Genomic DNA, 13,602 nt, shown 5'->3' with positions numbered 1-13,602 from the left:
TCCTGCTAAAGGGACACTGTTGGCTTCCAGCCTTCACTCTGAGCACACACAGGGGTGTGAGAAGTGCTCACACTCACCACTGGCACTTCCTGGCTGCATTAGAGATAGGACCATGAAAGGGGACAAGAGACTTCCACCTCTGATGAGAGTTCTGCTTCGGGGCAGGTTGAGTTTTGAGCTGTGTGAGCTGTGGGGCACTGTGTGTGTGTCTGTCAAGGCCCTGGGTGCTGGGGCAGACAATGGGGAAAAGCTGGCAGCTGGCAGTGTCTCTTTAGCATTTCAGCTATGCCATGTGTTCCCAGGCTTATCCCTAATAATCCCCTCCACACAAGGGCTGGGGGCTCAAAATATACCTGTGGTGTTTAGGCTATCAGGGGCATCATAAAAGTCAGAGGCTTGGATTTGCTTCTCTGGTTGCATGACTCACTGTAACAAGGATCCTGTGAAGTGTGAGCAGGAATGTTCCTGTGTAAACCATTCTGATGGGAATTGCTCTTTCCAGGCACATTCTCCCCGAGTGAGGGTTGCACCCTCTCTTGGCTGGCATCTGCCCTGGCTGCACCATAACTAATCACTGCCCTTTGTGATGTTGGCATGTTCGGTGACAAACTTCATATGAAATGTGCTGCTGGTGTTGTGTAACACCCAGGGAAGGTCAAAGCCAGCCCTGGAGAGGAATTTTCACAGCAGCTGTAGCACAGCTGTGAGGCTCAGAGCTCTGCCCTCGGTGCCAAGTTTGTGGCAGGAATTCCAGAGGAGTTAGGGTGCCTGCAGGAGTGGATTCACACACACAGCCATGTCCTCCCTGTAAGAACTATTGTTCAGTGCAGCTGGTGAGACCTTTGGGGTCTTTGCCACCTGTGCCTTTGGTCAGACCATCTCTGGGTTTGTTCCAAAGCCACAGTGTTCAGGTGGGAGGCAGCAGGTGCCCCCTGGGCCCGTCTGGTAGCAGGTGTGTACAGCAAACATGCTGAGCTCAGCAGAGCCCTCAGGACAGGCTGGCATGGTGAGGGAGGCCCAGCAGCCATGTGCCAGGCAGCAGTGTGACAAGGCCAGCAGGGTGGGAGCTCTGACCACAGGACTGGCCTGGCTTTGCTAACTGGTGAGTCTGGCTAGCCACAAACCTGTGTTTGCTCAGTGGCTCTGGGCACAGGGCCCAAGGGCAGCGGTCTCAAGTGCAGCAAATTAACTGCGAGCAGAGTCCCTAGGAGGTGGCACAGAGGTGGGCAGAGAAACATCACCTCGCAGCTGGTGTTTGATGGAACTTCTGCCCTCTCTGGCCAATTGTGCTCCTCCAGCTTCTGCAAGTAGGAGACACTGGGAGATGAAGCGAAACAGCAAGGGAACAGTTCTGGGTGTTCTTTGAAGACCTTTTGCAGGGGAAGCCATGCCAGAAAGGCAGAGGCAAAGGTCTGCCTCTCCAAAAGCCTCTCCAGAAGGTTTAGCAATAGGGACATGCAATTGCCTTTGGTTTAACATTAGCAGTGCCAGATCCAGTGGGCTGCAGAAAAAGCAAACCATTCTCAGAGAGCTGTTTCTAAGCCTTCGTGTGGAGATGTGTGAGCAGGATGAGAGCATCTCTTACCCGGCAACCAGAGGGAATGTGCCCTAGCTGTTCAGAGTGAAAATGATACTGAAAGCAGATGGGTCTGAGCTGGGAGTCCAGCCAGGGGTGGGTGAGGAGCATGCAAAGCAGTATTTGAAAAAGGCTTCAGAGTCCAAACTCAGCATTTTGCAAGGCCTCTGGGCTGGTCCTGATCTCAGGGTTTTCCTCTGGTGAAATCCCATGCATGTGATGTTCATGTCTAGGTTCGGCCCCCATCCAGGTTAAGTGTTGGAGCTGTATCTGATTGTAGTTTAGACCCTTAAGTATCCTTGGCAGGAGTTGCAGAGGGGCAAGAGGAGCTGGTGTGCCCCTGTTTGTGGCCTCTGTGCAGTTAGCCAGCCCTGGTGCCCATCTCCGCATTGCCTCCAGCAGCAGCTCAGGGCAAGTGCTCACCTCTGTGAGCAGAGGCAGCTGCCAGGGCTTGTCCCTGACAGTGGCTCTGTGGCTGCACCTTTGCTTCTGCCGCTTCTGCAAGTCCACATCTTGTCTCCTTTGCACCCAGGATCGAGCTGAGGGCACTGAGCAAGATTCCTGCAGGGGAGGAGCTGAGCGTTTCCTACGTGGACTTCCTGAGCCTGAGCGAGGAGCGACGCAGGCAGCTGAAGAAGCAATACTACTTCGACTGCACCTGTGAGCACTGCAAGAAGCAGATCAAGGATGACCTGATGCTGGCAGTGAAGGAAGGGGAAAGCAAGGTATGGATTGTCCTCAGTGCCCAAACCCAGGGCTGACTGTGTCTGCTCCGTCAGGGCTTCTCTGTGACCGTGGTTCCTCAGCTGAGGGACACTGTCAATAGGAGCAGAGTCTGGTTTTGGTGGAAGCCTGGCTAGTGCCAGTGTGAAAAAGGAGAGCAGCACTCAACCGTTCCTGAGCACAGCACCAGCCGGAGCCCACCACCCAAGGCCAGTTTACAGAGCCACAGAATGCCAGGGGCTGGAGGTGGCCTCCACGGATCTTCCAGTCCAACCCTCCCTGCCAGAGCAGGGTCACTCAGGGCAGGCTCAGAGATTCATGGTGACAAGACTAACCTGTCACTGACAGACATGACACAGCACTGGTCCTAGTACGGAGCCCTGAGGGACACCACTGGTCTCTGGTCTCCGTTTGGATGCTGACCCACTGACTGCAACCCTCTGAGTGCAGCTGTCCAGCCAGTCCCTCATGCAGCCAGTGACCAGGATGTCCTCTGGGACAGTGTCAAAGGCCCAAAGTCAGCTGTGAGTGTAAACAAGGAGAACTTTGCTGCTGGCTGGAGGGGGTGAAGGGCAGGAGTTCAGTGGTGGTCAGGCAGAGAAGCTGTCCATCTGCTGGGCATTGGGAGAGTTTTTCATGCCACTGTGAGAGAAGGAGCCTGAGCTCAGCACATGGCATGGGCACCAGCCTCCTCCACGGGTGAGCTCAGGCAGCACACCTTGTCTGTGCACGGAGGGCAATGCGAACAGCTGAAACCCTGCACCTGGCACAGCTACAGGCTGCTCATGCACAGGCACATCAGAGGGTGCAGGATGTCTCCCCAGACATGCAGGGCAGCCCACAGTGTGCCACAGTGTCACAAAAGATGCCAAGTCCTATTTCTCCAAATGTTTCTCAAGGACAGACTTGGACTCAGCAATCCCCAGCCTCTTCTGCCACCTACATGAGACAGGAGTCACAGGAGGAGGTCACCAGGATGGTCAGAGAGATGGACCACCTGCCTCATGGGGACAGGAGTTGGACTGGGGTTGTCCAGCCTGGAGATGAGAAGGCTCCAAGGAAACATTAGAGCAGCCTTCTAGTACCTGAAGAGGCTACAGGAGAGCTAGGGACGGACTTTTGGCAAGGCCTGGTAATGATAGGATGAAAGGCAATGAAATGAAACTGGAAGAGGGCAGATTGAGACTGGAGATGAGGAGGTGAGAGTAGTGTGACACTGGCACAGGTTGCCCAGGGAGGCTGTGGATGTCCGCTCCCTGGAGGTGTTCAAGGCCAGGCTGGTTGAGGCCTTGAGCAAGCTGTGCTGGTGGGAGGTGTCCCTGCCCATGGCAGGGGGTTGGGACTGGATGAGCTTTGAAGTCCTTTCCAACCCCATCCAACCCATTCTATGAATCTATGATTCTGTGAATACTCTACCGGTTGCCTGCAGATGGACATTGGCTGCTTGGCCACCACTCTCACCTGTCCTTTGGCCCTGCCAAGCAGCAGCAAAGTTCTGGCTGTTTGTGTTGGCAGCAGGCTCTGGGCTCTTGTGAAGACAGGAGCAGGTTTTTATTAGACAAAGCCACTGTGGAAGTGCTGCTTGAAGTCCCTGCACTGCATGTCCTGTGACTGACTCTGCTGATCTCTTCCCTCCCGCATGCTGCTCATTTGCTGGGATGGGTTTGTGGTGTCTCACCTGGTGCACAGGCCAGAGGGGGAAAGGGTAGGAGAACTGAAGCCACTTCTTCTGTTCTCCCTCTTGTGCTGGGGACACAGCCCTGCAGGTGAGGTGTCCCCAGAGCAGAGCAAAGGGGCAGGATAATCCCTCTCCAGCTCTGCCCACACTGCTTTGGGATGCAGCCCAGGCTGCCCTTGGCCTTCTGTGCTGCCAGTGCCCATTGCTGGCTCCTGCCCAGCTTCTCCCCAACCAGCACCTCCAAGTTCTCTGCTGGGCTTCTCTCCACATCACCATCCTTCACCTTGAATTGATGTCAAGAGTTGCCCTGACCTAGGTACAAGACCTTGCACTGTGCCTTACTGAACCTCACAAGCTTCTCAGCCACCTCTCCAGCCTGTCCAGGTCTCTCTGCATGGCACCATCCTGTCCTTCAGCCTTATCAGACTTACTCCTAAAAAGTCTGCTTTGATCGGATATGGGAAGAAGACAACACAATCCTCCAGCCCTGACTGCAAATCGTTGTGTCCTTCACTGCACTGTTGAGTTTCTCCTGTTGATCCACACTCAGAGGTCCTGGGCTCGTGGCTGCACTCTAGCTCCATTGCTGGGCTCCAGAGCAGGCTCTTCCTGCAGCCTCCTGGAGTCCTGTGAGTGTGGGCAGGCTTCCAAAAAGGAAGGTCATGCCAGGTGGCACGGTTTGGAAATGTAGGTTTCAGAGGCTCAGAGCAGCAGGAGGTGAGGGACGGGGCTGGCTCTCGCAGTGCTGTGTTCAGCAGGGACGGGGCTGGCTCTCGCAGTGCTGTGTTCAGCTGATCTGGGTTCCCATGCTGTGGAACAAGCATCCCTTCAACCAAGGTGCTTTGTCATGTGCCAGGCACTGCATTTTCCTCACTGGTTTTCCTAACGTTGTCCCCAGCCCTCTGCAGAAGCAGTGAAGGAGGTGATCCAGTTCTCCAAGGACACGCTGGAGAAGATCAACACGGCCCGCACGGAGGGACTTTACCACGAGGTCGGTGCTGCTGCCTTTACTCTCCTGCTTTGGTGCTGGAGGGATGAAACAAGCCCCACTGCTGTCACCTGAACATCTCCACCTGCTTCCTGCCCTCTGGGCAGCTCAGACTGCAAAAGCCCCCACTGGTTTCTGCCCTCTGTGAGGCTTGACTGTGTCTGGGGCAGCATCTCAGTCTGATTTTCATTGTAGTGCTGGCACAAGGAGATTCAGGTGACTGGACCCCAGGACCTCTTGGGTGGGAAACCTGAGTTACAGGGTGAGCGTAGCGAGCCAGCTGAGCCAGGCAGCCGTGCACCAAGAAGGACAGGGAGCTCAGGAGAGGGGCAGAATGCTCAGGGGGCCTGCCCCGTTGAGCTGTGGGCTGTGACTCTCTGTGCTCATCTCTTTTTCACCTCCTGGCTCCTGCATGTTTCTTGTTTCCTGAGGTGTGGTGTGGGAGAGACATGTCCCACCCGGGGTATGGGCCACAAGGGAAAAGGGCAGGAGACCTCAAGTCACTGCCTCCTCTCTCCCTCTTGCTGGCCCAGGAAATGTTTTGTGATTCTCTTCAGATGGTAACAGCTTCAGCAGCACTCTCCAGGCTGAGCAACAGCCTCAGTTTGAGCTTATGGCAGGAAGAGCCTGAAGCCCTCCAGGCTGCACATCTGCAGCCCCACACTGCCTGTCTGCTGCCTCACCACATGTCTACATCCCACTGCATGTCTGCTGCCCCACTGCATGTCTGCTGCCCTACACTGTCTGTCTGCAGCCCCACACTGCCTGTCTGCTGCCTCACCACATGTCTACACCCCACTGCATATCTGCCGCCCCGCTGCATGTCTGCTGCCCACTGCATGTCTTCTGCCCTCTGCATGTCTGCCGCCCCACTGCATGTCTGCTGCCCACTGCATGTCTGCTGCCCTCTGCATATCTGCCGCCCCACTGCATGTCTGCTGCCCACTGCATGTCTGCTGCCCTCTGCATGTCTGCCGCCCCACTGCATGTCTGCTGCCCACTGCATGTCTGCTGCCCCCTGCATGTCTGCCGCCCCACTGCATGTCTGCTGCCCACTGCATGTCTGCTGCCCCACTGCATGTCTGCTGCCTCACCCTGCATGTCTGCTGCCCACTGCATGTCTGCAGCCCCACCCTGCATGTCTGCGGCCCCATTGCTGCAGACAGTCTTACACAACATGAAACGAGACAGGGTACAATTAATACCACAATCAGCACTCCCCCTCCCACCAAAGCCAATTTAGTAAACCAATCACTTACTCCCAAGTTATTCCACCAATTCCCTAAGTTTACCCCATTCCAGGTTTGTACCGGAACGTGAGCAGTTTTCTTCATCTCTTTTCCCAGTTGGTTAACAGCATTTCCTTCATCATCTATTCCCAGGCAGCAGTTGGTTAGGTTGAATTTCCCACACACACCCCCTTCATGAGCTAGTGAATAGTCTAATGCTAATCTATTTTGATATATAGCAGATCTCATTTGAGTACTTTGCTTCGCTACCAGGTTCAAAGCATCTCCAGTTTTGTTTACAATTAGTTCTACTACTGCTTGCAGTCTAATTATCCTATTGAGCATATATATTGGGGTTCCATAACCCCAAGATCCATCTTCTGCCCATGTTGCAGGATCATAATAGGCAATGATTCTTTTGGGAGGCCACTCGTTGTCTTTCCAATTTCCTACTTGGAGGTCCCTTCTGGCCCTTCTTAACTCATCAGTCTCAGTGTAGAGCTGCATGCCTAACTTTTCTCCCTTGGAGATAGGGAACAGGAAGAAGCTGGGTCTAATTGTTCCCAATACACATGATCCTACCCATTTTTTTGGTAGGTGAGCATATGCTACTCTCCCACATATCCAATAATATCCACTTGGGGCTGACCGCCCATTTATGATTGTGCTACCATTAGTCCAGTTTCTCAATTGGAATGGCATTCCCAGAGGAGTGCCCCATCTTTCCCATGGATTTTTAGTTTCATTCCACTCATAACCGCCTTCACATTCCAAATTCCCTACAAAGTGACCATCACCCAGTCTCTGCCAACAACTCCTTCCAATTATACTGGTTTGTAGGACCCACTGCTGCTTTCTGTTACCTCTCTCCACTTTCCAGGTGCTAGGATCAGAGATGTTCGCTTCCATTGATTCCCAGGGCCATCGATCTCCTTGACTGGTACCTCCGCAGACAGAACAATTGGTTACAGTCAAAGATTTTGCAATATTCTCAGCCAAATTTACAAACAGATTTTTAGCAGCTGTTGGAATTTCATACTGAACTCCTGATTCCATCTCATGATAAAATGAATGAAATACCAAATGTTGGGATTTTTCCTTCTCTACCCATTTGTAGGACTTTTACATCAAGCATCACCCCTGGGTCTGACCCATTTCCTGCAATTCTGACTCCATATCTCATGGACTTTGCTTTTTCCCATTTTTCTATGTCATAGATTGTTACATTCACTGGATTGCAGGTTTCAGCAGTGCAATTTGCTGATGGGATTCCCCTTTTTACTCCTGCTCTCAGACCTACACACAAATTTGGTCCCTTCTTCCAGGTGGCCCAACACACACAATTCCACCATGTCTCCCCACAATAGTACTGGGCTCTATCCTGAGCTGACACCCAAGGTGCTTCCACTACATATACAGTGAATTACGATACTGGCAGCATTGGCCAGGATCCTCTGGGCAAATCTATTTTTCTTGCCCACTATAATAATGTCTCCATCCCATATTCCCACAAGTTGAAGCACCATCATTGTCGATAGCCTGGCAAGCATCAAAGGTTACCCACAGGGGTTGACTGCAGTTGGTGGTCATTTGGCTTCTTCCTAACAATTTCCCTTTCCCATCATTTGCCCTTATTTCTACCCACCATAGATAGGGAACTTCCTTTGGATCGTAACAAGTGATTGTTCCCTTCTCATTGCATCTGGCGTATTCTGTTTGGTTGTGATGGCAGGGATCTAACCTTTGTCCATTACACTCATAACTTGTATGCTATACCAATGTTTGAGACACGATTTTTCCCCTCCGAGTCACAGTGATGCAGTCACTGCAATTCTGGGCTTGTCCCAGGGCCAAGAGGCTTAACCCAAATATGCACAGCAGAGCTCCGGTCAGGGCCATGTTACTTGGCGGTCAGAGCCCAGAGGAGTTGCAGCTCTCGGCAGACCTTCTTCAGCCACAGCACTGTTCCCACTCCGGTCTTGCCCTCTTTTGATTTCCTTGGGTGCCTCTCGCTGCCCTTTTACTTTTCTTGGAATATGTGTCTCAAATTAAAAAATAAAATCTTTAACCAAACAACCAAACAACAAAACCAAACAAACAACACAAAAACCTAAACCAAACCAAACAAAACAAATCCTCCAATTTTCCCCACTAAAAAATCCTTCTTGTTTTTTTTAACAATTTCAACACCTGTTGTCAGTTTTGAATATTGGTTCTGAAGTCCCAGTTAATCCCCCAGGAGTGATAAGTGTTTAGAAATTCCACCAGTGCTTATCTTATTGCCTCCTTAGTGTCACTTTTGATTTTCCCGGGTCCGTAGTCACTTGCCACTCCTGGACAGGTGCTTTCACTCGCGGGGCGTGCGCCCACCCTCTTTCTGCTGTGCTGGTGGCCGTTTCTGTGGTGAGCAACGCAAGAAAAGGGCCTTCCCACATGGGTAACAAAGTTTCTTCTTTCCAAGTCTTTATCAGTACCTTATCGCCAGGTTTAATTTTATGGATTGCAAACCCCAGAGGTGGAGTTTGATCCAGCATCCCCATCTCCCGCAATTCTTGTTGCCTTTTGGAGATGTCTATCATACATTTCTGGATGCTCTTGTCCTCTATCAATTTGTTACCTGTGGGCATCCCGGCCAAATACGGCATTCCCTAGAGCATTTCGTAGGGGGAAAGTCCCGTGCTGCTATGCAGCTTTGTCCTTAGGTTTAACAATGCTATAGGCAGACATTTAACCCATGAGAATTGAGTTTCCAACATTAATTTTGCTAATTGTTGTTTTAGTGTTTGACTCATTCGTTCAACTTTCCCTGAGCTCTGGGGGTGCCATGGAGTGTGCTATTCCCATGAAATACCTAAGATTTCTGATAGTTTCCTGATTATTTTTGAAGTGAAATGTGTCCCTCGATCTGAATCAATGTGTTCCACTATTCCATACCTTGGTATTGTATTTTCCAATAGTACCTTTACCACCATATGTGCAGTTGCTCTGCTCACTGGGTAAGCTTTCACCCATTGGGTTAGGTGATCTACTATGACTAATAAATATTTTATCCTTCCTGCTTTAGGGAATTCTGTAAGATCTCTCTGCACTCGTTCGAATGGTCGAGATGCTGTTTTTCTCCCTCCCCGAGCTTCTTGCTTAAATGCTGCCTTGTTTACCCTTTTACAGACCAGCCATCCCTGTGTGATCTGGTTTGCTATATCGTATATCCCTACACACCCAGGCTGTTTCAGGAGCTGCTCTCCTCATGCTTTGGTTCCCCAGTGAGTCTGATTATGCAGTCTTTGAAGAATTTGTTGGCTGCATGCCTTGGGCAGAATCTCCCTCCCGTCCGGGAGCTGCCACTTCCCATCTTTAGACTCCGCTCCCATCTTCTTGATCTTATCCTCCTCTTCCCCTGGAAACTTTTTCCCCATAAATGTGTTAATTTCCTGTTCTTGGTGAAGTGTATAGGTCTTACAAGGGCTGTCTTCACCTTGAACTGCAGCCTTTTGGGCCTCTCTATCAGCCCTGTTGTTTACCCAAACTCATAAATCAAATCCTTGCTGGTGTCCCTTTATATGTGCTACAGCAACCTCCTTTGGTCCCCTTAATTCCTTTAATATCAGGGTTTTCAATTCTTGATGGATCAATCCTTTCCCTTGGGTATTTAGGAGTCATCTTTCTTCCCATATTTTCCCAGATGTATGCACCACTCCACAGGCATATTTAGAGTCTGTGTAGATGGTTCCTGTTTTGTCCTTTAATAATTTAAGAGCCCTGTAAAGGGCATACAACTCACAGGCCTGGGCTGGCCATGGCGGATTTAGGGACCCTGATTCCACTGGCTCTAACTCCCCATTAATTATCACATCTCCTGATTTCCATTTCCCTTCTATAACTCCAGAGGATCCATCCACAAACAATTTTCCCCCTTTATCTAATTCACTCTCCTGAAGGTCTGGTCTGACCTTCGTCTGAGTTTTTATAACCCTTATACAGTCATGTTCCAAACTGTCTTGGGGTTTCCCATAAAAGAATTGAGCAGGATTCTGGGCAGCTCTTATCTTTCATTCCAAACTCGGAGAGTCAATGATTATGGCTTCATATTCAGTACTCGGCTGTCTGTGAGCCATCTCTCTGCTTTCTGTTGTAACCCTCCCCTCACATTGTGGGGGATGTAAACTGTCAGTGGAGCAGGTAGGGTTATTCTTCTTGCTTCCTCAATTAATAAAGCTGTGGCCACCAAGGCTTGAAGGCAAGCTGGCCATCCTCTGCTTACTGGGTCCAATCATTGTGAACAATATGCCACTGGTTTCTTGCTCCCTGCCCAATCTTGAGCCAGTTCCCCATAAGCTGTTTGGTTTGAAATATTTGCAAACAAATAAAAAGGCCTTCCCAAATCTGGTAAGCTCAAAATGGGGGCTTGCAATAAAACATTTTTAAGGTCACTCAACCTCTGCTCATCTTCTTGAGTCGACCTGGGACATTCATGGGTGAGTTTTTCATATAGAAATGTTACCCTTTCGCTATATCCTTCTATCCATTGTCTACAATATCCAAGGAGTCCCAATAACGCTCTGACTTCCTTCTTATTTTCTGGAGTCTTCATCCCCAAGATCCCAGATATTCTTTCAGGGTCTAGTTTCTTTTCCCCTTTGCTCAACCAGTGTCCTAAATACTTTACTTCTTGTTCCACAATTTGTAGCTTTGGTTTTGATACCTTAAGTCCTTTTGCTCCTAAAAAATGTAGAGTCTGTATGGTGTCTTCTCAGACTACCTCTTCAGTTTTTCCTGCTATCAATAAGTCATCCACATACTGCAGCATTTTTATCCCTTCTGGAAACACCAGATGTTCTAATAGCTTCTCCAATGTCTGACCAAATAAGTTGGGGGATTCTGTAAATCCCTGAGGTAATACTGTCCACCTTAACTGTTGCCTTCTCCCTGTCTCTGGATCTTCCCAATCAAAGCCAAAGTAATCCCGTGATTCTTCCTTTAGTGGGCAAGCCCAGAGGGCATCCTTTAGGTCTATTACACTGTAACACTGAAATTCTGGAGGTAAATTGTTTAGTAGGGTATGAGGGTTTGCTACCACAGGAAATTTAGTGACTGTTCTCTGATTTACTGCTCTGAGATCCTGTACCATCCTAAAGGAGCCATCTGGCTTCTTAACTGGTAAGATGGGTGTGTTATGTGGGGACATACAAGGTTCTAAGTGCCCCTGTTGTAACAATCTGTCTACAATTGGTTTGAGTCCTTTACGTCCCTCCTGAGAAATTGGATATTGTTTTATCCTGATTGGACATTGAGAATCCCTTCTGTGTATCTCGATGGGATCCATTTCTATTTTCCCCATCTCCTGACCATCAGACCACACGGATGGGTTTACATGTTACAGTATCACAGTATCACAGTATCACCAAGGTTGGAAGAGACCTCACAGATCATCAAGTCCAACCCTTTACCACAGTGCCCAAGGCTAGACCATGGCACCAAGTGCCACATCCAACCTTGCCTTGAACTGCCCCAGGGACGACGACTCCACCACCTCCCCGGGCAGCCCATTCCAGTGCCCAATGACTCTCTCAGGGAAGAACTTTCTCCTCACCTCCAGCCTAAACCTCCCCTGGCGCAGCCTGAGGCTGTGTCCTCTCGTTCTGGTGCTGGCCACCTGAGAGAAGAGAGCAACCTCCCCCTGGCCACAACCACCCTTCAGGTAGTTGTAGACAGCAATAAGGTCACCCCTGAGCCTCCTCTTCTCCAGGCTAAACAACCCCAGCTCCCTCAGCCTCTCCTCGTAGGGCTGTGCTCAAGGCCTCTCCCCAGCCTCGTCGCCCTTCTCTGGACACGCTCGAGCATCTCAATGTCCCTCCTAAACTGGGGGGCCCAGAACTGAACGCAGTACTCGAGGTGTGGTCTGACCAGTGCAGAGTACAGGGGCAGAATGACCTCCCTGCTCCATGTTCTTCATCCCTTTGCTTTAGGGTGCACATCCTCACCTGTAATTTATTTCCCTCACTCTGAATCCCCAGTTTTAGTTTCAAGATTAAATCTCGTCCCAGTATGTTATGCTCTGCCTCTGGCAATAATAACAAATCGCTTAGACAAATTTTATCCTCTGCTTCTATTTCTGCTTCCTTTAAAACAGGTACTTTAAATGGTTCTCCTTTAGCTCCTATACCCATTGTGTGATTCTTCCCTTTTTGTACTCCTGGTGGGAGTTTTTTAATAGTGGTTCTCTCAGCTCCTGTGTCCACTAAAAATTCCACTTCCTCCTTATGGGGACCTATTAATAATTTTATCAAGGGCTCAGTAGATGGAGGGGTCCCCAAAAGATACAGCCCCTGACTCCCTTAGTCTTCCTTAAATAATTTCTCATCCTGTGTCCTTTTACGGCAATATTTTTGGCTATGTCCCTTCTTATTGCAATAATAACACACAGGAGGTTCTCTTTCTTTGGCACCCTGATTCTCCAGAGGCCTCTTGGGCCCCATCCCTTTTAATTCTTTAGTTGTAGTTTGTACTTTCTGACTCTCCCTTACTGCTGCTACAAGGATCTTAGCTTTTGCTTTCTGTTTTTCTGCATCCCTTCAGACATACACTTTCTGGGCTTCTCTAAGTAACTCTTTTGCCAGTTTTCCTGCCAGTTTTCCAATTTTTCAAGTTTCCTTCTAATGTCTTCCCAGGCTTTAGCCACAAATTGTGTCCTTTGGAGAGTAACCCCTGCCACTGAATTAGGATCTATTCCTGAGTACATTTGTAAACTCTTTCTCAGCCTTTCCATCCATAATGTGGGAGACTCATCTTTTCCTTGTTCTTCCTCAAAGGCCTTGTTTATATTCTGTCCTCGGGGGACTGCTTCCTTTATTCCTTGTATTATTAGGGTTCTTAGGTCTCTCATATTCTGCCTTCCAAGGGGTTGCTGATGATGCCAATGGGGATCCACATTTGGCCATTTCTGATCTCCGGGGGGCCCATTCTGATTCTGGTGTTCCCATATTCTCATTCCAGCTTGTCTGATCATTCCCCTTTCTTCAACAGTAAATAGGATACCCAAAATTGTCTGTATTTCCTCCCACGTATGTGTGCTGTCACCTAAAAATTGGTCTAGTCTCTCAGCCACTGCTAAGGGATCATCCAGTAACGTTCCCATTTCCTTCTTAAAATTTCTTACATCAGTCGTGGTCAATGGTACGGCCACGAATCCTGTCCCTCCTTGATTGCCCCCCAGAGGGACTTCCCTTAGGGGATACAGGTCAGCCCCTACGTTCTCCCTTGTCCTGCTCCTCGTTCTTGCAGCTGGGGGTTGATTTTCCTGCAGAAGCGGCAGGGAGGCTGAAGCAGCAGCGGCAGCGAGGGGGAGAGGGGGGGCTGAGGCAGCAGCGGCGGTAAGGGGGAGAGGGGGGGCTGAGGCAGGCGGTAAGTT

General features: G+C 49.9%; 1 protein-coding gene across 2 annotated transcripts in view; it reads left to right on the top strand.

The window, feature by feature from the left end:
- SMYD1 (SET and MYND domain containing 1) overlaps nucleotides 1-13,602 on the top strand; it is a 40,622-nt gene that overhangs the window by 20,524 nt on the left and 6,496 nt on the right. For both annotated transcript variants that reach the window (XM_064151689.1, XM_064151688.1), the window contains 2 exons: nucleotides 2,109-2,301; nucleotides 4,876-4,968. In XM_064151689.1, the coding sequence (XP_064007759.1) occupies nucleotides 2,109-2,301; nucleotides 4,876-4,968 (286 nt within the window). The remainder of the gene's footprint in view (nucleotides 1-2,108; nucleotides 2,302-4,875; nucleotides 4,969-13,602) is intronic.

The sequence above is a fragment of the Pogoniulus pusillus genome, chromosome 11 (genome assembly GCF_015220805.1).
Source record: "Pogoniulus pusillus isolate bPogPus1 chromosome 11, bPogPus1.pri, whole genome shotgun sequence".
NCBI lineage: Eukaryota > Metazoa > Chordata > Aves > Piciformes > Lybiidae > Pogoniulus > Pogoniulus pusillus.
The sequence above is the reverse complement of the archived record's forward strand: the minus strand, read 5'-3'. Positions and strand labels throughout refer to the sequence as shown.